A 24971-nucleotide genomic window follows, 5' to 3' on the forward strand; every position below is an offset into this window, starting at 1 on the left:
TGCATATTTTGAGTGACAATCCTTTGTCAGATATGTCTTTGCAAACGTTATCTCAGTCTGTGGCCTGTCTTATTCTCTTGACATTGTTGTTTGTTTGTTTGTTTTTTCTCTCATTTTTTTATTTTCTTGATTTATTATTTTTTTCAAAATTATTTTGTTTTAGTTTCAGATGTATAGCTTAGTGGTTAGACTTTACAAAGTGTTCCCCCCCCACCAACCCCCGATATTTCCAATACCCACCTGACACCATAGATAGTTATTATAATATTATTGACTATATTCCCTATGCTGTACTTTCTATCACCATGACTATTTTGTAACTATCAATTTGTACTTTTTTTTATTGTTTAAAGTATTACATATGTCTCCTTTTTCCCCCATTGACCTCTCCCTGGCCACTCCCCCGACCCCAATTAGTCCCTTCACCTTTTCACCTAGTCCATTAATATCCCTCCTCCCCTCTAGCATTGTTTTTCACAGAGCAGAAATTTTTAATTTTAATGAAGTTCAGCTTATCCATTATTTTATTCATGGATCACCCCTTTGATGTTATCAAAAAAGTCATCACCATGTAGTCATGTAGCTTTTCTCTATGTTATCTTTTAGCAGCTTTATACTTTTGCATTTTACATTTATGTCTATGATCCATTTTAGGCTAATTTTCTGAAGGGTCTAAGGACTGTGTCTAGTTTAATTTATTTTACTTGTGGAACATTTCTATTTTCACAGGATTTTTTGTTTGGACACATCTTCAGAGGTACTTTAATGTGATATCTCATTGTTTCTTTTAAAACCGCTGGTTAAGTATATTTTTAGCCAATTATAAGTTATTCAGATTAATTAATAAAATTATATAAAATAAGTGAGTAGAAGTCACTCATACTTTAAATATTCATTCTTTTATGCCTTTTTTACTCTTATTCTTCTCCTGGCATAGGAGATGAAGGTGGTTCTGGATCCCACCAATTCATTCTTGAAGCAAATATTTGCATATGCTATACAGTTGAACAGCTTGGGTTTGAACTTCGAGAGTCCACTTATACGCAGATTTTTTAAAAATACAGTTGGCCCTTTTCATCCACATCCTCAGATTCAACCAGTCAGTATTTTTGCATTGCAAACCACAGTTTCTCAACCATGGATTCCCAACCATGAGTCAAAAATACTGCTTTTGCTCTGAGGTTGGTTGAATTCTCAGGTGCAAGGGGCCAACTGTAGTTAAGTTTTAGGGGAACCAGAAGTTATACAGATTTTTGACTGCATGGTGTTGGCGCCCCTAACCAACCCCCTCGGCATTGTCCAAGGGTCAACTGTATTGCAGTCAACTGCTAGGACCCTTATGCTATCTTCTCTCATTAACCCTCCTACAAGCCTCATGGGGCTCATAGGTTAGGGACCAGTTGTGGTAGATTTGTTTCTTACAATTCCATCAGATAATTAGTATTATTCCCATTTTATAAATGAGGAAACTGAGGCTCAAATAAATTAGGTTACTTGCCCAAGACTATACAGTAGTAAATGGTTATTGTGGGTCACACTTAAGAGCTCATGCTGCTTCCAGAACACCAGCTTCTACCAACAGTGATTTCACTGTGAAGTAATAATCAATGGAATAAGAAGAAAAACTCAACTTGACTTTTAGAGACCTTTAATTCTAAATAATACCTGTCTTCTGGAGCTGGTTACAGCTTATAACACCATTCTCATCTCTGGAATACTTTCCACATTCCTTTAAAGAAATGCACTATCCTGGAGGCTCTCTGTAATCCCACATATTGAATTATCTCCTAATTATAAAGTGGGCTGGCAAACCAGACTGCCTGGGTTCAAATCCCTGCTCCAACAATGATTGCTGAATGACCTGAGCAAGCAACCTCTCTTGTAAAATTTCATTTCTTCACCTGTAAAGTGGAGTTAACAATACCTATATCAGAATTATTATTAAAATTAAGTGAGATGATTTATGTAATGTAGTTAACATAGTACCTGATTCTAAGGAAATGCTCAGGAAATATTAGGTGTGAGGGAGGGAGGGAGGTGTATGGGACTGGGGTAGTATTGATAAGGCTTGACAAATTACTCGAGCAACACAAACTAAACATTCTAAATTAAATTGGCAGAATGTTAGTTATACAGTCCTCTTGTAAAAACCTCAAAGAAAAATACATAAAGAAATGTGAATGTTAATTTACTTCAGATAAAGTTATCTGTGACCTAGAAGGAATGTAAGTATATTCATTAAATTTGCTAGGGCTCGATGGTTCTATTTTAAAATCTGTTGAGAAAAAGAGAAAAGTATAGTAAGGCATGTTGATTAGCTGAATTGAGATTATAAAATGCTGAGGCTTAAAGTTTAGTGAATATAAATTTAGCAATCATGGGAAAAGAGGAGAGTGAACAAGATTACCTTTTCTATGCTGGCAATATACCATCATAGATTTTGGACTCTCTCCAGAATTTTTTTTTTCTTTTTAGCACACATCATTTTGGAACAGATAAAAGCTACCTAGGCATAAGTGGTTTATTTCTATTGGAAAGAAAGTTTAAAGAGCAAGGGTTCTGGGGATTAGCACAATATAGTAAAAAGTCATTTCACAATGATGTTCCAGATAACAGCCAAGCCTGTAAGTACAGAATGGAAATTGCCATTGTACACAGACAATTAAGATGTTATCAACAGCACTCTGGCACTTTAACCATCTCCACAAGTTAAATGATGCTTCAAACATGATAGAAAACAAAAGTAGTAAGATTCCAGGTGAAATTTAGTGAACAAAGATGCATAACTTCTAGGCAATTGTTTGTATCTCTTTAAAGGCAGCTGTTTGTTTGTTTGTTTGTTTGTTTGTTTAAATATACTTTTATTGATTTCAGAGAGGAAGGGGAGAGGGAGAGATAGAAACATCAATGATGAGAGAGAATCATTGATCGACTGCCCCCCTGCATGCCCCCTACTGGGGATGGAGCCCACAACCCAGGCATGTGCCCTGACCAGGAATCCTCCTATATAAAAGAGGTAATATGCAAATTAACCCTCACACTGTCATAAGATGGCTACCTAGGAGGTGGAGCTTTTGACTCTGACTGGCATAGAAACAAACCAATCAGAACCAAATCTGGGTGAACTGCAAGGAGCCAATGGCTGCCTAGGAGACGGAGCTTTTGATGCTGACTGGCGTAGAAACTGGCCAATCAGAACCAAATCTGGGTGAACTGCAAGGAGCCAATGGCTGCCTAGGAGGCGGAGCTTTTGACGCTGACTGGCATAGAAACCAACCAATCAGAAACAAATCTGGGTAAACTGCGAGGAGCCAATGGCTGCCTAGAAGGCAGAGCTTTTGACACTGGCATAGAAACTGACCAATCAGAACCTAATCTGGGAGAACTGCAAAGGCAGAACCTAAGGTGGGGGCTGAGGAGGGGTTTTAAGGGCAACAGCTGTTTGGTGTAAGGTGTAAGAAAGCAGTTCAATTTTTTAATGACCAGTTTGGCAGTATAGTGCATATGGCTGGCTATCAGTCCAGATATAGGGATTATGTATTTTTGTCTGCCAAGAGCATCTCCTCCTGCTGAAAAAGGCTCCCCCTCCCATTTAAGCAATCCTATCCTATATAATCTATCTATACTAATAAAAGGGTAATATGCTAATTAGACCGGGTCGACCAGCCATCTTCCATGCATCCGACTTCCTTCCGGACAAAGCCATGGTGGTGGGGGCTGAGGCAGAGGCAGTTAGGGGCGATCAGGCCAGCAGGGGAGGGCAGTTGGGAGCAAGATAAAGCCGTTAGGGGGAGGGCAGTTGAGAGCGAGATCAGGTTGGCAGGGGAGAGCAGTTGGGGGAGAGATCAGGCTGGCATGGGAGGGCAGTTAGGGGTGATCAGGCAAGCAGAGGCAGTTAAGGGCGATCAAGCCAGCAGGGGGGAGCAGTTAGAGGTGAGATCAGGCCAACAGGGGAAAGCAGTTATGGGCAATCAGGCAGGCAGGCAGAGGCAGTTAGGGGTGATCAGGCAGGCAGGCAGAGACAGTTAGGGGCGATCAGGCAGGCAGGCAGAGAGGTTAGGGGCGATCAGGCAGGCAGGCAGGCAGAGGCAGTTAGGGGCAATCAGGCAGGCAGGCAGGTGAGCAATTAAGAGCCAGCGGTCCCAGATTGCAAGAGGGATGTCTGACTGCCAGCAGTTGGACATCCCCCAAGGGGTCCCCAATTGGAGAGGGTGCAGGCTGGGCTGAGGGACACTCCCCCCCCCCCCCCCCCCATGCACGAATTTTGTGCACCGGGCCACTAGTCCAACTATACTTTCCTGGTTCATAGGTTGATGCTGAACACTCAAGCCACACTGGCTGGGCTAAAAGGCAGTTTTAAACAATGTGTCATTTTCTTTTATAGAGTTATTAGATGAAATTAATACTAACTGTCATATTGATTTTTCAAATAATCTAAGTTGTGTTTATAATACATGTTCAATATATAAAACATTATAAAGGGGCAGGAAAAAATCACTAGTAATTTTATATATCACACATAATCATGATTAATGTTTTTTTTAATCCATCCTCATATATTTATATTTTCACTTTTTCCAAGAATGGAAAAATTCATCTGATTTTATATGATAAGCCTTCATCAGTGAATAATCCATTAGTTAAATATTTTTTCAGATTCACTGTTATTTCCTTAGGCTAAAGGAAGTAAAACTGAGTCAAGTGTGTGCTCTTTTTTGTTTTTTTTTTAGTATAACTTAGTTATAAGAAAATACATAGTTTGGCCCTAGCTGGCTTGGCTCAGTGGATAGAGTGTCGGCCTGCAGACTGAAGAGTGGTGGGTTCAATTCCAGTCAAGGGCACATGCCCAAGTTGTGGGCTCAATCCCCAGTAGGGGGCGTGCAGGAGGCAGAGAACCAATGATTCTCATCATTGATGTTTCTCTCTCTCCCTTCTTCTCTGAAATCAATAAAAATATATTTAAAAACAAAAAAGAAAATACATAGTTTGAATCAGTTTATCTTGATGAGTTTTGACAATTATATACACTCATGTAAACACCACCAAACCAAGATCTAGAACTTTTACATCACCCAGAGGGTTCCCTTCAGCCAGCCCCTCTCCCAGCCACTCAAACTTCTGTCAGCTCAGATATGCCTTTGATGACATTTTTGCTAGATTGCATTCCAGAAGTTGAATCCTTTTTGCCTGTACCAGCAATAAATGAAGTTACTGATTTCCCCTTACTCTAGACTAGAGTATTATGTGAGCATGTATGTGTCATAATATATCACAGATAACTGACATAGATATACTAATCTTTGCCAGCTTCTACCATATATCATTTTGTATTTCTTTGTTTACTAGTAAAGTTGAACTTTTAAAATGTTTTAATTGACCATTTATTTTTTATTATTGTTATGATTGTGGTTGTTAATTGTATATTATAATGTGATTATATATCTCTTGATTTATAAAAGCTCTTAAATATTAAGGATATCTTTTTAAAAATATTTTTACAATTTTGTCATTGCCTTACAATTTATTTATGGAGGTTATTGTTTTGTTTTGTGTTTAACATGGAGTTTTAACTGGCAATCTTGTTCTTCATGTTTTCTGCCCAGTGTCATTCTCTACATCTTCTTAATCCCAGTATTATATAAATACCTAGTTATAGTATTCTCTAGTATTTTTATGGTTTTGTTTTTACTTTATTTTGACATTTTTAATCCACATGGAATTGATTTGGTGTTATTACATTAGATTAATATTATAACTCTATGTTTTTTCTAAATCACTAACCACCATCTACACCAGTGATGGCGAACCTTTTCAGCTCGGTGTATCATCATTTTGAAAAACCCTAACTTAACTCTGGTGCCATGTCACATATAGAAATTTTTTGATATTTGCAACCATAGTAAAACAAAGACTTATATTTTTGATATTTATTTTATATATTTAAATGCCATTTAACAAAGAAAAATCATCCAAAAAAATGAGTTCGAGTGTCACCTCTGGCACGTGTGTCATAGGTTCGTCATCACTGATCTACACTAATAAAAGAAAAACATGCAAATTGACCGTCCCTCCACTATGCCCACCAGCCAATCAGAGCAATATGCAAATTAACCCAACAAAGGTGGCAGTTAATTTGCATACACAGGCACAGAGCGAAGACTGAAGACCGTGTAGAAGGAAGACAAGCACTGCAGAAGGGACTGAAGCAGTGGAGAAGGGAATGGAGCCGAGGCAGCGGACATGGGAGGAAGTGAAGTGGCAGAGAAGGGAGAGAGCAAGGCAGCAGAGATGGGAGGGAGCGAAGTGGTGGAGAAGGGAGGAAGCAAGGCAGGGGAGAAGGGAGGAAGTGAGGCAGCAGAGAAGGGAGGGAGCTGAGGCAGCGGAGACAGAGGGAGGGAGTGAGTCAGTGGAGAAGGGAGCAAGCCTGCCTCGGTGGACTTCGCTCCTTTCTCTGCTTCGCTCCAGCTTCAGGAAGCCCTATTCTTGCAGGAATCTTCCTGCAACGGGCCTCTAGTAATTGAATAATCTTGAGTTTCCCCACTGATACTAAATGTGTCCTTTGTCATAGAGTAAGTTCTTATGTATATTTTTCAGTTTTATTACCCTACATGAATTTTTCTGTCCCTGTGTCAATACCTCACTGCTAAATTATTATAGCAATATAATACTACATAATATCTGGTAAGCAAGTTGGACCTTTATTGTTCAACACATATTTTTACTTTAAAAGCTTAATCGGCTGGATAATGTGCTATAATTATTTTGTGTTAGTTAAGCACACCTGGAAAAAGCTTAGACAATTGACCATGGAATCAATAAAAAGGCCCCATTATTTAACAGGTGGCCACTACCTGAATTACAACCCTAGTGCCAGAAAGGAAATAATCACTCTTTAGACAAATGCCCTACCTTCAAAGTGATGGAAAAGATCACATGTGGAAAATAAGTAGCATGAGGAGTAACAAAGAACAAAATCTAGGATTTGATTGCCATTTTCAGCTATAGGTATATAAATGTTTTTATGAAACGTTTGATCAGATTTTTTCCCATCTCTCTGGTACTGAACCAAAACACAGAGGATTAACAAAGTTATAGAGCAGTGGTTCTCAACCTTCCTAATGCCGCGACACTTTAATACAGTTCCTCATGTTGTGGTGACCCCCAATTTCATTGTTACAAATTGAACATAATTAAAGCATAGTGATTAATCACAAAAACAATATGTAATTATATATGTGTTTTCCAATGGTCTTAGGCAACCCCTGTGAAAGGGTGGCTCGACCCCTAAAGGGGTCGCGACCCACAGGTTGAGAACTGCTGTTATAGAGTAAAGGCAACCTCTTACTTTTATGTTATATGATGTGGATTCCAGAACACTTAGGATGGATAAATACAAACCACAAAATCCTTTTCCAAAGACATTCATTAGTAATCTTTCTACTACCCGCTATTTTGAATTGTTATTATCCCTTCTCCTTCCTGTATTAGTGCAGTTAATGCATTACATGTAATAATATTGTTCTGTTCCTTGTGTGCAGATAAGTCAGTTGATTATGATAGGTAAAATAATGGGCTTGACCCCTTTTTTAGTAGAAATCAAAGTTATAGTTAGAAGCCCACTTTTAGTGGACATTTAAGAAACACCAATTAATCTTTTTTAAACTATAAGCTAGATATTGTTCTGATGCGCAAATGATATGGGAAGAATCTGAGTCACAGAAAGGTTAAGTAACTAAAGGTTATGGTCACGACCTCATAGCTAGGAAGTTGTAGAATTCAGAAATAGTCAATCATTCTTGGCTCAACAATTTAATTCTGTTTGTTTTCAAAGACATTATCACTTGTGATTTTATATTGCACTAGTTTCTCTACCTGAGCTAGCCTGTATATTTTTCGTATTTTCAGATAAAGTAGTGTTGTTGTTGTTTTTAATAATGCCAGACAAGTGACTTCAGGACTTGGTCAAACTGTTGGTAAGAAATTGTCTAGCCCTCTTTAAATGGTGGAAGATGTTAAGTCCATATCCCTAATATTATAATCCTTGTATTATTTGAAGAATAAAAATAAAAGTTATTAAAAGTTTGCTTACCTTGAACAAGAAGTTCCTGCCACATTTACCCATCATTTTTCACAGTAATATAAATAGTAAAGTAGTTATGAGTATGGGATTTGGAGTCAGGCCTGAATCTGAATCCCAGCTTGGAAATTTACTGTCTGTGCGATCTCAGGCAAATTATATAACCTTTCTAACCCTGCTCATTAATTTGTAAACTGAGGATAATAATAGTACCTCCCTGGTGGGTTAGATTGTGGATTAAATGAGATGCTATTTTTAAAGGATTTAGTGGGATGTCTGGAATAATCAGTGCTCAGTGTTTTGTTGTTCTCGTCTACAAGGTTGTCATTGATATTTTTAAGAACTTATTTCTCTGGATTTGACTACTATCAGTAGATCCATCAAGATGATGATTAGAGTTTCCACTATTTCTATAATTTTTTTGTTTTGTGTGTTATTTGTTTGTTTGTTTGTTTTTTACCTTTTCTTAATCAACCAATAATACCTTGCAATGGTTAACATAAGTTTCTAATCATAATTCTTAATATTCTGAAATAAAATAAATTTGAGATTTGAGACTTTTACAGTGAACAGTAATTCCTCATTAATGAACTTTTTTCCCTTGAGGCTAGAACTAAATAAAAAGAAAAGGGGGGTGGACATCAATTGTAAATATAATTTAAATAGAAAACAAAAATAATATCACTTTGAAGAGCATAGAATTATAAGCTCATCATAATGTCTGTTTTGCTTCCATTCCTCTCTCTGAGCCAGCGGTTCTCAACCTGTGGGTCGGGACCCCTTTGGGGTCGAACGACCCTTTCACAGGGGTCACCTAAGACCATCGGAAAACACATATATAATTACGTATTGTTTATGTGATTAATCACTATGCTTTAATTATGTTCAATTTGTAACAATGAAAATACATCCTGCATATCAGATATTTATATTACTATTCATAACGGTAGCAAAATTACAGTTCTGAAGTAGCAACGAAAATAATTTTATGGTTGGGGGTCACCACAACATGAGGAATTGTATTAAAGGGTCGCGGCATTAGGAAGATTGAGAACCACTGCTCTGAGGCAAGTACTAAGGTAGTGATAAAACGAAGCAAGAAGGAATGTGATTACCCACCAGATATCCTAGTTGGTGTGTTCATTTTATAAAGGAGTATAAATGCTGCAGAAGACCAATGTGGTTCTTTCATAAGTAAATCTTGTCAGAGTTGCTGATCCTGGAAAGGTGATTATTTTTATTCTAAGCCTCCATTCAATCCCTGACATCACCTCTTTTTTTGCCATTTTTCTTCTGGTTGAAGAAAACTCTTCTGTATTGACTCTACTTTCATTTAGTGTGCCCTGAAACAAGTTTCTATCACATTAGGAGGTTTGTTTCAGAGACAGGCAGATAGCCATGTCCCCCTGCTGCTTACCAGGCCTGTTTGATTGGGAACCCTACCTTCCCTATGTGGTTTTGTTAGTTCACTGGCCATAGCTTTTGTTATGGGCTGAGCAGTTGTTTAAGCCAAGGGCAGGTGTAAGAATGCATATTACTCATTTATTCTGGAAAGGCGCTTAAGCTTTCCAACTGTGTCCTGCTGACTGTCAGTATGTTAGATAGGCAAGAAAGCAGAGAAACTGCATTCCCGTGTTGCTGAAGATATTTTGAAAATTACATCTTTTACATGTACTCCAACAATACTCAACATTTATTAAAGTCACTCAATAATAGGAGGACTTCTTTTTTCTTTTTAACTGAGGGAAACAAGTCATTTTTAAGAGTTTGCTTTTCAAAACCCCAAACTGAGAGGAAAATACTAACATTTGTTCAAAGTTCAGAACCAAGGAGGTTTTCCCCTGTGAATGGTGAACAGTAAAGGAAAATCTGCAGGTTTTCATCTTCTGTTCTTCTTTTAAAAGGCCAGTGGCCGGTTTCCTCTCTATTTGGTTTACCTAATGCTCTATATCCCTATACTTATTTCTGTTTGTTCAGATATTTTTAAAATTTCTTCCTATTTTTCTTCTTCTGAATTTTTGCCATTTCTGTCTGCTATTTTTTATTTATTGTTTGCTTCCTTTAAGTCACTGTTTCTGTTTCCCATCTTGAGTTTTATTTCTTCTTTACTTTTCCTCCTTGGTTTCTTTCTTCTCGTTAGCCTCTTCTGTTTCTCAGTCATCTCTGTCCTATGCCTAAGAATTATAATATGGGGTTGATTGTAAATTATAGGATCAAATACTACACAGTGAATAAAGCAATGTTGAAGTATAGTTATTCATGTAAAAGATGTTTGTGGTGTGTGAAAAACAATTATAAAATGTATACGTCATGATACCTTCAAATATATATATATATATATACACACACACACACACACATACATGTGTGTATTTGTATATATACATAGACATACATAGGAAAACGTGCAGGAAGTGATGTCTATATGTTTACGGTAGTTATTGATGAGCTACGGAATTTCAAGTAATTTTGTTGTTGTTGTTTTATGTTTTTGCCTCTCAGGATTGTTGTATTTTGCACAAAGAAAAAGTTCCCTCAACAGTGAATATGTTAATCATGCTATACTAGTAAAAGTTGTTATAATTTATAACAACTTTACGTATAAACTCTCACAGGGAGTTTATACGTAATACACACTCACACAAAGTGCAAAATGAGTTGAAATGATAGTCAGTGTTTGGACCACACTTTTTCAGGCATGATGTTTGAACCTCACTCTGACTCTGTGAGGCAAATAGGGTGCCTATTACCATCCCCTCATCACAGATAAGCAGTGTGACTCTCCTACGGAAACACTTAGTGACTGAGTTGTACCACAAACCCAGGCCTTCTGACTGCAGTCCACAAAAGTTTTCATAGTATCAAAGGCGAGAGCAGGTCCTGAGGCCCAGGGCAGTCAGGAGAATGTGAGAATTAATCTGGACTATGAATGGAGAGGGTCACAGACCATGGGAAGGAGGTGGGAGGATGTTCCAGAGCAGTAACAAGGACAGAAGCACCAGAGCGTGCTGCAGCCCATCTCTGGTACGGAGCAGGTGCAATCCTTCACACTCAAATGTGGGCAAAACTGAAAGTTGTTTTGTCTTGCTGAATTAAAAAAAAAAAAAAAAAAATAAGACTCTTTTGCTTCTAAAATATGTCTCCTTCCAAGCTCCACGCCCCCCCCCAAAAAAAAAAAATTAAACCAGATCATTTAAGTTTCTAACCCATAGTCCCATAGAACGATAAACTTAAGTAACAGGCAGGAGTTATTTCGTTTGGTTTCTTAAGAATTCTAACTGAATAGAGAAGTGAGATGCTATCAGAACAGTATACTAAACACAAATTATGTGGATGCCAGTTTCACAAAGAATGGCAAGGCCTTTCAGATCGTGTAGAGCAGTGGTTCTCAACCTGTGGGTCGCGACCCCTTTGGCGGTTGAATGACCCTTTCACAGGGGTTGCCTAAGACCATCCTGCATATCAGATATTTACATTACGATTCATAATGGTAGCAACATTACAGTTATGAAGTACCAACGAAAATAATTTTATGGTTGGGTCACCACATGAGGAACTGTATTTAAAGGGCCAGAAGGTTGAGAACCACTGGCGTAAAGGAAGGCTGAAGACAATGTGTGCATTTCTCCCCTGCCTCATCCCTCACAGGGAGTTAGTGTACAGAAGACAAATGTCAATCACAAATGTCAATCACTAGGCAGTTTAACTGGCACATTTGAGAAAGTTAAGTGTTAGATTTTCATAGCATAAGTTAGTGGTGGTGAAAATACTTTGTTTTAGTGTTTTGAGTACAGTATTAACTTTTCTCTGGTGTAGAGTTTAAAAGGAGAGTTACTAACCTGGAAAACTCCAGGGTCTATAAACATTACTGCTAACTAATTTGGAATTATGTATTAATACTACCAAGGAGAAAGATGAACAAAACCAGGATTCTAGCCAAAGGTTTTAGAGGTGACAGCCTACCCAGAAATATCTGTTTATTCAGCCAACATTTATTGAGGGTATTCTTCTTGCTCAGCATTGTGACCAGGGCTGGTACAAAGGCCAGTGAAACAGAGCCAACTGCAGTCTAGCGAGGGAGAAGAGAGAGCTGACAGAAGAGTGCCCTCACCCTGGAAAAAGAGCAGGCCAGGCCAGAAGCGGAAAGGGACTGGTTCCCAGAGGGGATGACAACCTCAGCTAATAGGGAGAGAAGTGTATCACCCTGAAGAGGCAGCCAGGAGGCAGGAGAGAGCAGGTTTTGTTCAGGAAACTACAAATCATTCAGGATGTCTTGAGCAGCGGTCGCCAACCTTTCGGACCTCACGGACCATCAGTGGTCCGTGGACCACCGGTTAGCGACCAGTGGTCTAATGATGAAAAGTTTTTGGGTAAGGTGACAATGGGAGCTTAAAGAGGGGATCAAAAGCCAAATCATAGAGGCCACATAAGCAACTTGAGTTTCATTATGTAGACAATGAGGAAACACTGAAGGATTTAAAACAGGACAGTTTTCATGGTGAGATTTGCATTTTTAAATATATATATATTACAAAAAAGACCTGGATATCACCATCAACTGCAAGGCACTCCTTAGTACCCTCATTTTAGAAAGGTTAGGAGAAACTGGGACTGAGATTCCAGAGAGCAAAAATTAAAGGCAGTGAGGAATAAAACATTTACAGTGAAAGTCAATGCTTCCCTGTTTTTAAGCAAGTGTTCACCTAAAGGAGAGGCTCCTGCCTGGCCAGTGTGCTCAGTGGTTGAGCGTTGGCCTGTGAACCAGGAGGTCATGGTTGGATTCCTGGTCAGGACACATGTCCAGGTTGCTGACTTGATCCCAACTCGAGGGCATGCAGGAGGCAGACAATTAATGGTTCGCTCTCATCATTGATGTTTCTATCCCTCGCTTCCTCTCCCTTCTTCTCTGAAATCAATAAAAATATGTTTTTAAAAATAATTAAAGAGAGGCATCTTTTTCCAGAAGATGCTTCCACATTGCTCAAGGCATTTTTGGAACTGCTTTTTTGGAATTCCTTTAAATACCAGCTTGGGAGCCACACAAATGATCATTCTTGTCTCTATAGTTGCATTTTTAAATTTTTGTATCCTAAAATAAGCACCAACTATCCAATCTGACTTATTTATCCTTCTTATTAGGACTTAGCACTGAGTTAACACTAATTTATTCCTAAAGTTAAATCTATCTTCACAAGATGAAAGTTTACCTCTGAAGACATTACCAGCCAGCTCTAAGTTTCTTGACCATGAACCTCACAGATGGCGTGTGAAGTGAGGGTGATAATAACATCTTTCCTGTCTACCCCATACAGCTTTTTTGAAGATAATACCAGACAGTATGTGCAGTACTATGTCAGTGGATGCTTTCATTATTATTGCCTCACTCTTGGCAGGCAGTTCCAAAATATGCATTTGTCCTGGAGTCTTTCTTTGTGTTCATCCCCAATAGACTGTTCACTTTAGGAGAGCAGGGCTTGGGTCATATTTGGCTTTGTGTCCCTGGAGTCTGACATTGGGTCTCACACATAAACAGCACTCTGATGTTTGTTGAATGAATAATTAAATCTAGCTCCTTGCCTTATCCTCAAACCATTAATAAGACCTGGCAATACACTTAAGATCCTTCAGTTAAAATAATAGGCTCAGAGGCCATGTAACTTCTTCAAGTAGGTGAGCAGTTTGTCACTGGGAAGCATCTGTTCTCATCTCTGAAGGGTCCAGACCACTGGCTGATGAAATCTATCAATCTGAAAGTATAATGGTTCTTTTAAATATATATATATATATATATATATATATATATATATATATATATAATTTCAGAGAGGAAGGGAAAGAGAGAAACATCAATGATGAGAGAGAATCATTGATTAGCTGATTAGCTAATTGATTAGTTGATTAGCTGCCTCCTGCACGCCCACACTGGGGATTGAGCCTGCAACCCAGGCATGCGCCTTGGTGAGGAATCAAACTGTGACCTCCTGGTTCATAGGTCAACACTCAACCATTGAGCCATGCCAGCTGGGCTGAAAGTGTAAAGATTCTTTCTTAAACCCTAGTGCTGCAATCTTAACTTCGGCTGTATTTTAAAATCACCAGGAAAACATTTTCAATTCCTGATGCTGGGTCCCCACCCAACCACGACAATTGATTCAGTGCCTCTGGAGGTGAAGGCAGGCCTGGCACCCAGTTGATTCCAATGTACAACCTGCGTTGAGGTAGGGAGGGCTCTAAGATTAGACTTTGCGAAACATTGCTTTAAAGAAATTGCCTACGTAGTTCTACATTAGTGGCCTAGGAAATGGAAGAGACTTAAGACCAGCTCCCACTGTAGTCTTCAGGGAATAAAAACTAGCACTCACTGATGGGGTGCAGTGGGAAAGCAGCAGTCTGTGTGCTGAGCCGGGATTAAGTCATGGAAAGGTGGGCTTGTGCTGAGCATGGGACTTTCTGCAGAGCCTGTGAGTCATTTTAGAAGTGTATCAGAGAAATAAAAGACAGTGTCTGCCCACAAAAGCAGGGTCAAGTGTTAGTTTAGCAAACCAGCAAGTACCAGCCAGCAGGCCTGGCCGACACAAAGGTTCTGAAGGCTTTGATTCACACCAATCACCATTCTTGGCCCTGGGAATACAGCTGTGAACAAGGCTCAGAGTGTCTCGAATAACTGACAGTCTGTTCAAAATTAAGTAAACGGGCAATTACAGAAGGTGAGAGCTGATGAAAGAAAGGAAAAGAGGTTGGTGAGATAGGAAGATCCCATTGTTAGAGGGTTTTAAGGGTCAGGCTGAGATTTCAGTCAATACAATAGCTGATAGTTCCTGCTCAAAAGAACACTGTAAAAGAAACGTGTAAGAAAGGTTATTTTGGAACCTTTGGAAGATTATAAAAAGGAGAAATAGTGCAGATGCAGAACAGTTAGGACACCTACAACACTCAAAGGGTTGGGTGCTAAGTTCCTAAATTAGGGAGACTTGGAAATGGGAAGGAGTGGTTTACAGACTTCCCAGTGAAAAACAGCCGTTTTAATTATAGAAGCATAAATAATTTAAATACATCTCAGTGAGAAGTGAATTGTTAATATTGGAATTCTATTTGGAATGATTTACTATATATCTGAGAATGCATGTCCCATTATTAATTGCTGTTATATCTTAATCTATTTCACAACTATGTGAGAAGTTTAAAAACTGGTTGTCAAGTTAGTGAGGTTACTCAAGGTCCGGGTTCTTTTAAGAGAATCAGCTGTTTACTTTTTGTCTGTAAGCCCACACAGTCTCTGACCAAAAAACTTACCTGTCCAACACAGCCTCTGTGACAATGGTAACCCTCCATGTTTCTATTACACACTCAAGTCAGTGTTCTTATTGAGAATCTGAGCTTATGCAAAACTTTTTACTAATAAGAACTAAATTTCTGTCTTTGCCTTCAAGTGAACAAGTTTTAAAATTTTCACATGTAAATGATCAGTGTGTAATTCCAATAAACTCACTGCTCTTGTTGGGCCAATGCCATGACCAGCCACAGAGTGGATAGTATTGAGTTGTCGATACATACAAGACTGTAAACTACCAGACCCTATGCACTGGAATTGGGTCTGCATTATAAGTCTGCATGTGTATTCTCACCGGAGGCTGTAAAATGTGGGCATGCTTTCAATCCGTGCAGTCTGTGATTTATGGAGGCACATAGGTCAGGAGTTTATTATGCTGAAAATCATAATAACTGTTTTGTTTGCTCTCGAAAATGAAGTGATTGAAGCATGTTGAAAGATAAATGGGTGAAACATTTTGATTATGCTTTTATTTCTATTAAAGATTAAATATTATTGCTGAGTAACCAGCCCTGCTAAGTATTATGATATTAAAGCTGAAGTAGTGTGTAAGCCGATAGCCCCTTCTTTCCTCTGGGTTTAGGCTTGTTATTAATCAAAACGTTGGACCTGTTTAGTGCAGTGGTGTCTGAAACAAACAGTCGAAAAAGACAGCTACTTTGATTTACGGCTTTCTGTTTTTCCAGGTTTGTAGGCAAATCTGTTTCTCTGTCTGGGCTTTGTGCTGTGTTCTCATGTCTAGAGGTCATTTCTTAGACCAGGGCCAACGCAGTCCAATTGTTGCATGATTCTCTCATGGCATAGAAAGGAGGAAGGTGCCTTATTATGGTTTTAGTTGACAAATTCTGGCAAAGTCATATTTGAAACAAGGATAGTGCCTACTAGAAGTGGATATTACACAAAACCCATATGTATTGGGGAGCAGAAAAAGCGATAATTTTTTTAAATAGAAGAATGCATATATGGAGAGGTATTAATAAGTTAACTAAGATGGTGGCTTTTGTTTTTTTATATCAATATAGGAGTATTGAATAAAATATTTTAAAGGGCATATGATTCCAGCTACTTCCTGGTGTTGGCTTAGGCGTCTGCACAAGAGTCACTTGGAAAGCGCTCACCACTTCCGGAAATGCAGTGTGGGGTGGGCTCCCCAGACGCGTGCGTGGTCAGGGACTTTTAATAGGACCGTCTGGCCACTCTCCTAAACCTGGCCCTCAACAGTGGTAACACACTCACAATTTCTAGACAGTGCGCTTTGTGGGGAGTGCAGCACAGATTGTAAGAAGTATCAGAGGAAAAGACCCCCTCTTAATATGTGAAACAAAAGGCCGAGTTTACTACTTACTGAAGGAAGAAAGAGCTGTGCTTTGAGGCACAGTCTCTGAGCAAAGCTGGTTGCAAATCCTTATATAGATTTTTGGGTTGGGGATTGTTTAGGAGTGGACATCAGTCTCAGAAGCTCTTTATTCAGGAGAGGTTGTCCGTGATTGGCTGGCTTTCTGAAGCATGGTCACTGGAGTGAGTCCGCCACTGATTGGCCAGCTTTCAGAAGCACTAGGCTGCCACTGATTAGTTGGCTTTCGGAGGTGAGGTTACTGAAGTATTTACTGAGGTGCATTTAGGCCTAGGCAAGTCATCATTAATTGATTAAATCTGGTGTAATTATGTTTCAAATCCGTTCTAGTGGTCACTGTGGAACAACCAGCCTTTTTCTAGGAGTTGGAGATTGTTTTATTCTCATAAGCTAATGCTTAAACTGTAAGAAATTGAAGGCACAAGAAAGTGAAAGACTCTGAGGAATCCCTCTAAATAAGCAATGACCCTATGATGCATTTTTCTAAATCAGGTGCTTACTAAAGCAACAGGAAGTATTAAAACTCCGGAGTTCTCACATGTGAGATGGCATGTTCATATACAGAGTGCCCCCAAAAATGTATGCACTTTAACAGCTGATAACTCAGTTTTGAAAATGGAATGTATTTTAATAAACACTGCCTTTATAATTATTCAAAGTATGTGTACATTTTTGGGACACCCTATATTATTGAGATCAGTTATGAATTTGATGCAAATCATGTATTTTAATAATAAATTGTAGAAATGTGAGTTACCTCAGTAAGTTAAAGGAAACTCTAAGTCATTATTATCGCTCATCCTCACCTGCGTTCCAATCAGCTTTATCTATCTGGGTGGAAAGGGATGGGAATGGTAGTAAGACCCCACCTGTCAGCCCTGGTGAACTGTAGCTACTGAATCCTGAGTAATTGTAGCACTACTACTATAACGTTTTACTTTCCTCCCAAAATCTTTTTAGGATTCTTTAAAATCTGGGTATATCCTTAGGAGTTTGTCACATAAATAAACTTCACTCAGCGTTTGTGCTACTGCAGGGGAAAAGGAGCTAATGTAATATTTGGGTTTCATCTGAATGTTACAGCTGGTGTATGCGGAGTGTTAATCCTATAGGCAATTTGGCCCTATCTTCTGTGATAAAGGAAAATGCTTTGTCTGCCTATTTTAAAAATTGCTGAACTTGCCGAAACCAGTTTGGCTCAGTGGATAGACCGTCGGCCTGCGGACTGAAGGGTCCCAGGTTCAATTCCGGTCAAGGGCATGTACCTGGGTTGTGGGCACATCCCCAGTAGGAGATGTGCAGGAGGCAGCTGATCGATGTTTCTCTCTCATCGATGTCTCTAATTCTCTATCTCTCTCCTTTCCTCTCTGTAAAAAATCAATAAAATATATTTTTTTTTTAAAAAATTGCTGAACTAACTAATGGGAAAGCCTTAGTAGTTTTGTTTATATATAAAAATTGAACTTTCCTCTTTCCAAATTCCTTCAACTGCCCTGAAACCTAGTCTTTTGACTTCCCCGTTTATTCCTGACACCTCCTAATGGGGACAGAGCTAATCGCTTACATGTTCCCCTGCTGCTAAGGATAGCCAGCTTATGACCACTTATGAGTCAAGCACATGTTGATACCTTAAGACCAGTAAGCATTTGATAAAGTAGGAAAGCGGGGTGGTTAGATTTGTTGTAATCAATAGTAGGAGGAAATTAGTCCACGGAGCTCTGCCAAAGCTTAGTTTCCATTTGTATGAAAAATATGTATATTTCTTTAACTCAGCAACTCCACAGAAAAGGGAGTCATAATACCATTTGAACAAGAATTTTCTTAACACATTACCTACTCTTGATCCATTTAAATACTCAAAACAAAATGAAACAGAAATCAGATAGGAGTAGCTTATTGCAGGAGTTTTGCTCTGCAGCCAGGCTCTCTCTAGCTAAGAAAGTAAGCTCTTTAAAGGCAGCTGGCAGAATGTTCTGGGAGTTTAGTTTAAGGAACACTGTGTGTAGAAGTCTTTTAACCTCCCATCAGGAAAAGAACCTCAAGTGAAAACTGAGGCAACGACACTCACTACTAGAAACACAAGCCAGCAGAACAAACTCCACACATGGTTTTCAAATTCAAGGGTTTTCTGAGAAGTTGGTTTCCGTGTGGCACAAGCACCAATAAACAATAAAGCCATCTTTGTGTTCGGTACCCTTATAGTTCATTTTGCCAAGGATGGGGAAGTATAGAATTTCTCCTTTCAGTTTCCACGCCACAATCACTGAACCATCTCTCTCCCTCTTTAGGATGTCACATGTACTTCAGTTTGAGGATAAAAGCAGAAAAGTGAAAGATGCGAGCATGCAGGACTCAGACACGTTTGAAATCTATGATCCCCGGAATCCAGTGAATAAAAGAAGAAGGGAAGAAAGCAAAAAGCTGATGAGAGAGAAAAAGGAAAGAAGATAGGAGAGGACTGACGCCCAGAACAGGTGGAAGTGTGCCTGCAGTGCATGGCCTCCTGACAGCCATTGCTCCCAGCAGCATCACTTAGGCATGGGGAGAAGTCTGGTTTTGAAAACCAGGGTCTTGTTATGTAAATTGTGGACTGACACAAACACATGCTCTTGGTTACTGGAACACACTTTTATTCTGCATTGACTTTTTATATTGTTAAATGTGAAATAAAATCACTTTCCTTCCAGTTTTCATGTTAACCATGTGCAGACCATGCAAGCCTACTTGTGCTTTTTTACCCTAAAATATGTGAAGGCTTCATTTTTGAGATTTTTTCTAAGAAATTCCTGCAAAAAGAATATTTGAGGAAAACCTCTTTGGCATTCTGTCATCAGAATACTAACTTTGGAATATAATAAAATATATATGTAATATAAAGATTGATTTTTTTTTCATATAAATATCTCAAAATAGCCAAATCAACAGGACTCAGTAGCCCGTACCTTAAATTGTGAGGAACGCCCACATGAATACTCACACCTGCATCAAGGCTAATGCCTGGCTTCTATTGATGCAGCTGAGACACCGGCTACTGTCAGCCCAGCTCATGGCATACCCTCGCCTGACCCGGGCCACCTGCCCACTCGCCCTTCTCACACAGCAGCCGCAGGAGACATGCAGGGGCCCCACTCTTGCAGAGCAGCTCATTGAGAATTTAGCCTTTGATGGCAACCACTCTCACGGGTTATTTACTACATATTATCTATATTTAGTCAGGTTTTCATTCCTAGAATCGGAATGCTAAAATTATACCACAGACTAACTTTCAGTGACCTCATAAAACCTCACCAGCAACATCTTTTCAGATAGTGTCTCATCGGCTCTCTCTCTCAAAATGTCATCCAATAGGCTTTTTCCAAGAACACTAGTTCTCAAAATACAGTCCCAGACATTACCCTACAGCAACGTCACATGGGAACAAGTTAGAAACGCAGTCTTGCTGCACTACCCTTCCCCCGCCACCCACCCCTCTTCCAGAGGAATGAAGCCGAAACTTTGAACCCAGAGGGCTTGTTAAAGAGAATCACTGCAGGTGATTCAATCCTTGGAATTGGCAGTACCTACTAACGTTATAGATGTGCCTACCCGTGATTCAAAAATTCTAATCCTGGGTCTGTGCCTTAAAGAAATTCTCACGCGTTGCTCAAGGAGACCCCTACTGAGTATACACTGAAGCATCAACCAAAGAATTGCTAAATGAGTTGTTGTATATCCATATTATCAAATACTTTGTAGTGGTGAAGATCAGTAAACCAGAGCTACATGTATTACCTTATCTTAAACATAATATGAAAAAAAGGAGACCATCTGTATAAAAATTTAAAACACACAACCTACCATTATATATTATTTATGGATATACACATGTGTAGCAAAAATATAAACCAGGTATGGAAATAGTGATTACCTCTGAGGAGGCAGAAGAAATATACAGGGAGCCTTGCTTGTGTTTGTAGTGCTTTATTTATTAAGGTAGAGGGTGGGTACTCAATCCTCATTATAGTATTCTCTATACATGTTGGTATGCCTGAAATATTTCATTTTTTTTTCTTTTTGATATCTACAACCTGAGGTGAGAAGACAGGACTCCCAGTACTAACAAGAACACTTTGTTCTCTTCAGGAAGCAGAAAGTTTCAAAGAGGAGGAGAGGGACAGGGGAGTAAGACATGCCAGCCCCCTCAATGTGGGGTGATTAATCTCACAGCCACCAAACAGTAAGCCAGTGTTTAGAAGTGTGTCCTGTCTTCTCATCACGAAGTTGTAACCTTGGTTATCACAGGTATTCACAAAGCAAAATTTTGTTTTCCAAGCTTACTGAGTCTCTGTCAGTCATTGTGAAATGTATTACCACTTGATTTGTACCTACAAGTTTCCGTACCTACAAGTTTCTGTGTCATTCTTCCTCATGTGTCCACCACCGTAACCAGTGTGGGATTGTCCCAAGAATAGATAAATTAAACCCTCAGGTTGGTTAAATGCGTCTTATCCTGGTTTATTCACAAAGACCAGAAAGTTCTGAAATTCCACAAAGATTAGAATCTTATCAGCAGAATTTCACCATGATAATAAAATTCACTTTGAACTTAACTGAATTATAGCAATAACAATTTTTCAAGAATGTAATTAATTATCTGTTAAATACAAGGTGAGGCAAAGGTAGGTCTACAGTTGTGCGTATGTGAAATGCAATTTATTCTTGTATTATTGTTTATTAATTATAGTATTGTTTTCCATACAAACAACTGTAAACCTACTTTTGCCCCACCCTGTATGATATTAAATGTGCTTATAGTAAAGTCTTTGGAAATGTCACAGGAGCGTGTTTGGGCCATATGAATTGAAAAAAAAAAAATCAGCTCAAAGACAAAAAACAAACATGAAAACATTTAAGAAGTTAGCCTTTTTAAGTTCATTCTAATTTTATATTTATTTGGGCTTATTTTTCTTTTCTGTCTTGCTATATGGTGTTTTCCTGAAACAGTGAAGTCTGTTAGCATTCTTGTTCATTGTCTGTGGCAATGCTAGACATTCTGGAGAGCAGAGAAAAGCAACTCCTGCAACTTTTTTTTAAAATCCTCACCTGAGAATATGTTTTTTATTGATTTTTTTTTTTTTTTTTAGAGAGAGAGAGGAAGTGGGGAGAGAAAGATATATGTGAGAGAGAAACACTGATCAGTTGCCTCCGGTACATTCACCCTGATGACTGGGGATTGAACCTGCAACCTAGGTATGTGCTCTGACTGGGAATCAAACCCACAACCTTTTGGTGTGTGGGACAACAGTCCAACAAACTGAGCCACCCAGCCAGGACAACAATTGGAAAAATTTTTTCTCATTTGCTTACAAGCCGTTTTTTCACTTTGGTTGAACCTGTTGGCAACACTAGACCTCTTTTCTCATCAGGTAATTGAAGTGAATGCGGATCTCTCTAGAATTTTTAATGGTGTAATATCAAAACATATTGCCACATGCCCTCAGCTCCCGGTATGTTCCGAGGCCACACAGCAATGCATCTGCTGCAGCTAAAAATGGGGACATCATAGAACAAGGTCATTAAAAAGTGTGAGGAGATGAGTGGTTTGCTGCTGTTGTTTTTAGAACAAGTTCAATAAGCTATGGTGTCCTTATCAAACTGTCACGACCACGTTTCTTGATAGGATCCGATGTGTGAGGTACATAAACCTGTTGTGTTGTGTCTGTTGTGTCAGTGTGGCCTGTATGGAAAAGGTTAGATAAATGTAGAATATTGCCTAAACATGCTGTTTAATCTTGGTGATAGCGAGGGAGAAAATGGAGGTGTGAAGTGAGTTGCCACTAAGGGTTGTATCAGTATAAGCAATTTGTATATACGGGGTGTAGAGAAGTTAAGAGGGGTTACATTCTTTAACACTGTCATTCACAAAAAAAAAAAAAAAAAAAAAAAAGGCAGGTCTGGTTTCTCCATGGCTTTGACCCAGGTCCAGGGACTTCACACAGTTTACCAGGTGACACCACTCTGCTTCCTAGAAAGCAGGTTTCCTGTCCCGTATATATTTTACCTCTTTCTTCTTTCGGCTTTTAATGAAGAGAAGTGAGGCAGGGACCATTTTTTAGAGAAATCCTTTCTAATAAGGATTTGAAGATATTTGAAATCCAAGAGAAATAATAAACACTGAGTCTTACTAAGATGGGGATTAGAAGTCCCCTGCTTTCGAAAGAATAATCATTTATTCTCCAAAACTCTCCTCACCAAAGCTATAGGAATATGTCACAGGTGCTAAGGGTTTTGTTAACCCCCATGGAGAGCTGTTTTCAGTGGTTAAATTGTAAACTAGCCCCCTAAGAAAAAAAGGGGGGGGGGACCTGATTTGCAGCATTTACCAATTCCCGTGGTGTAAATACTTGCCATGGAGGATTTCAAGCCACCCAAGGAAGCCCCAGTATGCAACTGGTTATTTCACAGGGTTTCGCTGCTTAGCTAAAGCTTACATAGTGACTCCTGTGCTGCACTAAAGAGCTCACAGAGGGTTTTAACTTTCATCCAAGACCACAATCTTCACGTGTATTTCCACTTGATGTGATTACTTCACAAAATTTGGTCAAGTTCTGGCAACATCTGCACCCTATGTTTACAGACTAATTTGTATCTTCAGATTCTCTGTTGATGCCATTTTCAAAGCCACTGGCTCACATGAATTTTTCCCTCTGCTAGTCTTTTGGTCATAGGTCCAACTCAAGAAAAAAGACAAATCTCATAGGAAAAAAAAAAAAAAGGAGGAGGGAGGAAAGCAAGAAATGTAAGTATAGTTCCTTGAAATATAATGTGCAAATTCATCATTTATGTGTGTGTTTTTTTAATAAAAAAAAAAGGTACTTGGGGTGAGGAATGGAGAGACCTATCTGGAGAGAAGACTGACTTTTAAATGAAATGCAGGCTTTTTCTTTTTCTTTTTCTTTTTTCTTCTTCCCATCTGCCGGGAAGTTTTTCTTTAGGGTTAGAGCACAGTATTAATATTCATGTTACTTGATCAGTAAGAACATCTTTTGGAGGCTTTCTTCACAGCACTAGTCAAAAAGAAGATGTTCTTGGTTCTTTAGAATTTTTTTTTTCATCCTTATATGCCAAAAATGAATTGTTGCTAAAGTTTTCACACTTTTTAATGATCAAGATGATTTTGAGAGCAGGAAACTCTTAAGTGACTTTCCCGTCTATTTTCAGAATAAATCTGGTTGGAGTTTTATTATAATATTCAAACAGTTGAGTAACAATATATTTGTTTTTTAAAGTTTTTAATGATTTTCAATTACAGTTGATATTCAATATTATATTAGTTTCAGGTGTACAGCATAGTGGTTAGACATTTATATAACTTATGAAGTGATACCTCCCCATATAAGTCTAGTACCCACCTGACACTATATATGTTATTACAGTGTTATTGACTATTGTGCTGTACTTACATCCCCATGACTATTTTGTAACTGCAATTTGTACTTCTTAATTCCTTCACCTTTTTCACCCAACTCCCCACTTGCAACCATCAGTTTGTTCTCTGTATCTAATAATAACAATGTATTTGAAATGAAGGGTATCATGTATAGAAAGTTAATGACTACTTTAAAGTAATATATAGTCTATGGTTAGTTTTCAGTAGTTATGAGGAAATTTAACAATTTGTGAATTTCCTCTTGTTTGTGTGATATGTATAAATCATTCTTTAATCTGCAATTTTTGTATCCTCACCCGAGGATATGCTTTTTATTGATTTTTGGGGGCGGGGGGGTGGAGAGAGAGAGAGAGAGAGAGAGGGGGGGGGGGGGAAACATCTATGTGAAAGAGAAACATTGATTGGTTGCCTCCATAAGTGCCCCGACTGAGGCTCAAACCCTTAAACTAAGTATGTGCTCTGACCTGGAATCGAGCCCACAACACTTTGGTGTGCAGGAGGATGCTCCAACCAACTGAGCCACCCAGCCAGGGCTAAGTTGCAATTTTTAAAAATATATTTTTATTGATTTCAGAGAGGAAGGGAGAGGGAGAGAGAGAGAGAGAAGCATCAATGATGAGAGAGAATCATTGATAGGCTGCCTCCTACATGCCCCCCACTGGGGATTGAGCCTGCAACCCAGGCATATGCCCTGACCAGGATTCTAACCATGACCTCCTGGTTCATGGGTCGATGCTCAACCATTGAGCCACACTGGCAGGGCAAAGTTGCCATTTTATTT

The 24971-nt window shown here is 38.9% G+C and overlaps 1 protein-coding gene across 1 annotated transcript in view; it reads left to right on the top strand.

Moving 5' to 3' along the window:
- CWC27 (CWC27 spliceosome associated cyclophilin) overlaps positions 1 to 19460 on the top strand; it is a 174727-nt gene extending 155267 nt beyond the window's left edge. The window contains 1 exon segment of the mRNA XM_070412057.1: positions 19050 to 19460. Coding sequence (XP_070268158.1) covers positions 19050 to 19212 — 163 coding nt within the window. The 3' untranslated portion in view covers positions 19213 to 19460.
- Positions 19461 to 24971: the final 5511 nt, after the last annotated feature.

The sequence above is a fragment of the Myotis yumanensis genome, unplaced genomic scaffold, assembly GCF_028538775.1.
Source record: "Myotis yumanensis isolate MYYU_CA2020_CCGP unplaced genomic scaffold, mMyoYum1.0.hap1 SCAF_4, whole genome shotgun sequence".
NCBI classification, from domain to species: Eukaryota; Metazoa; Chordata; class Mammalia; order Chiroptera; family Vespertilionidae; genus Myotis; species Myotis yumanensis.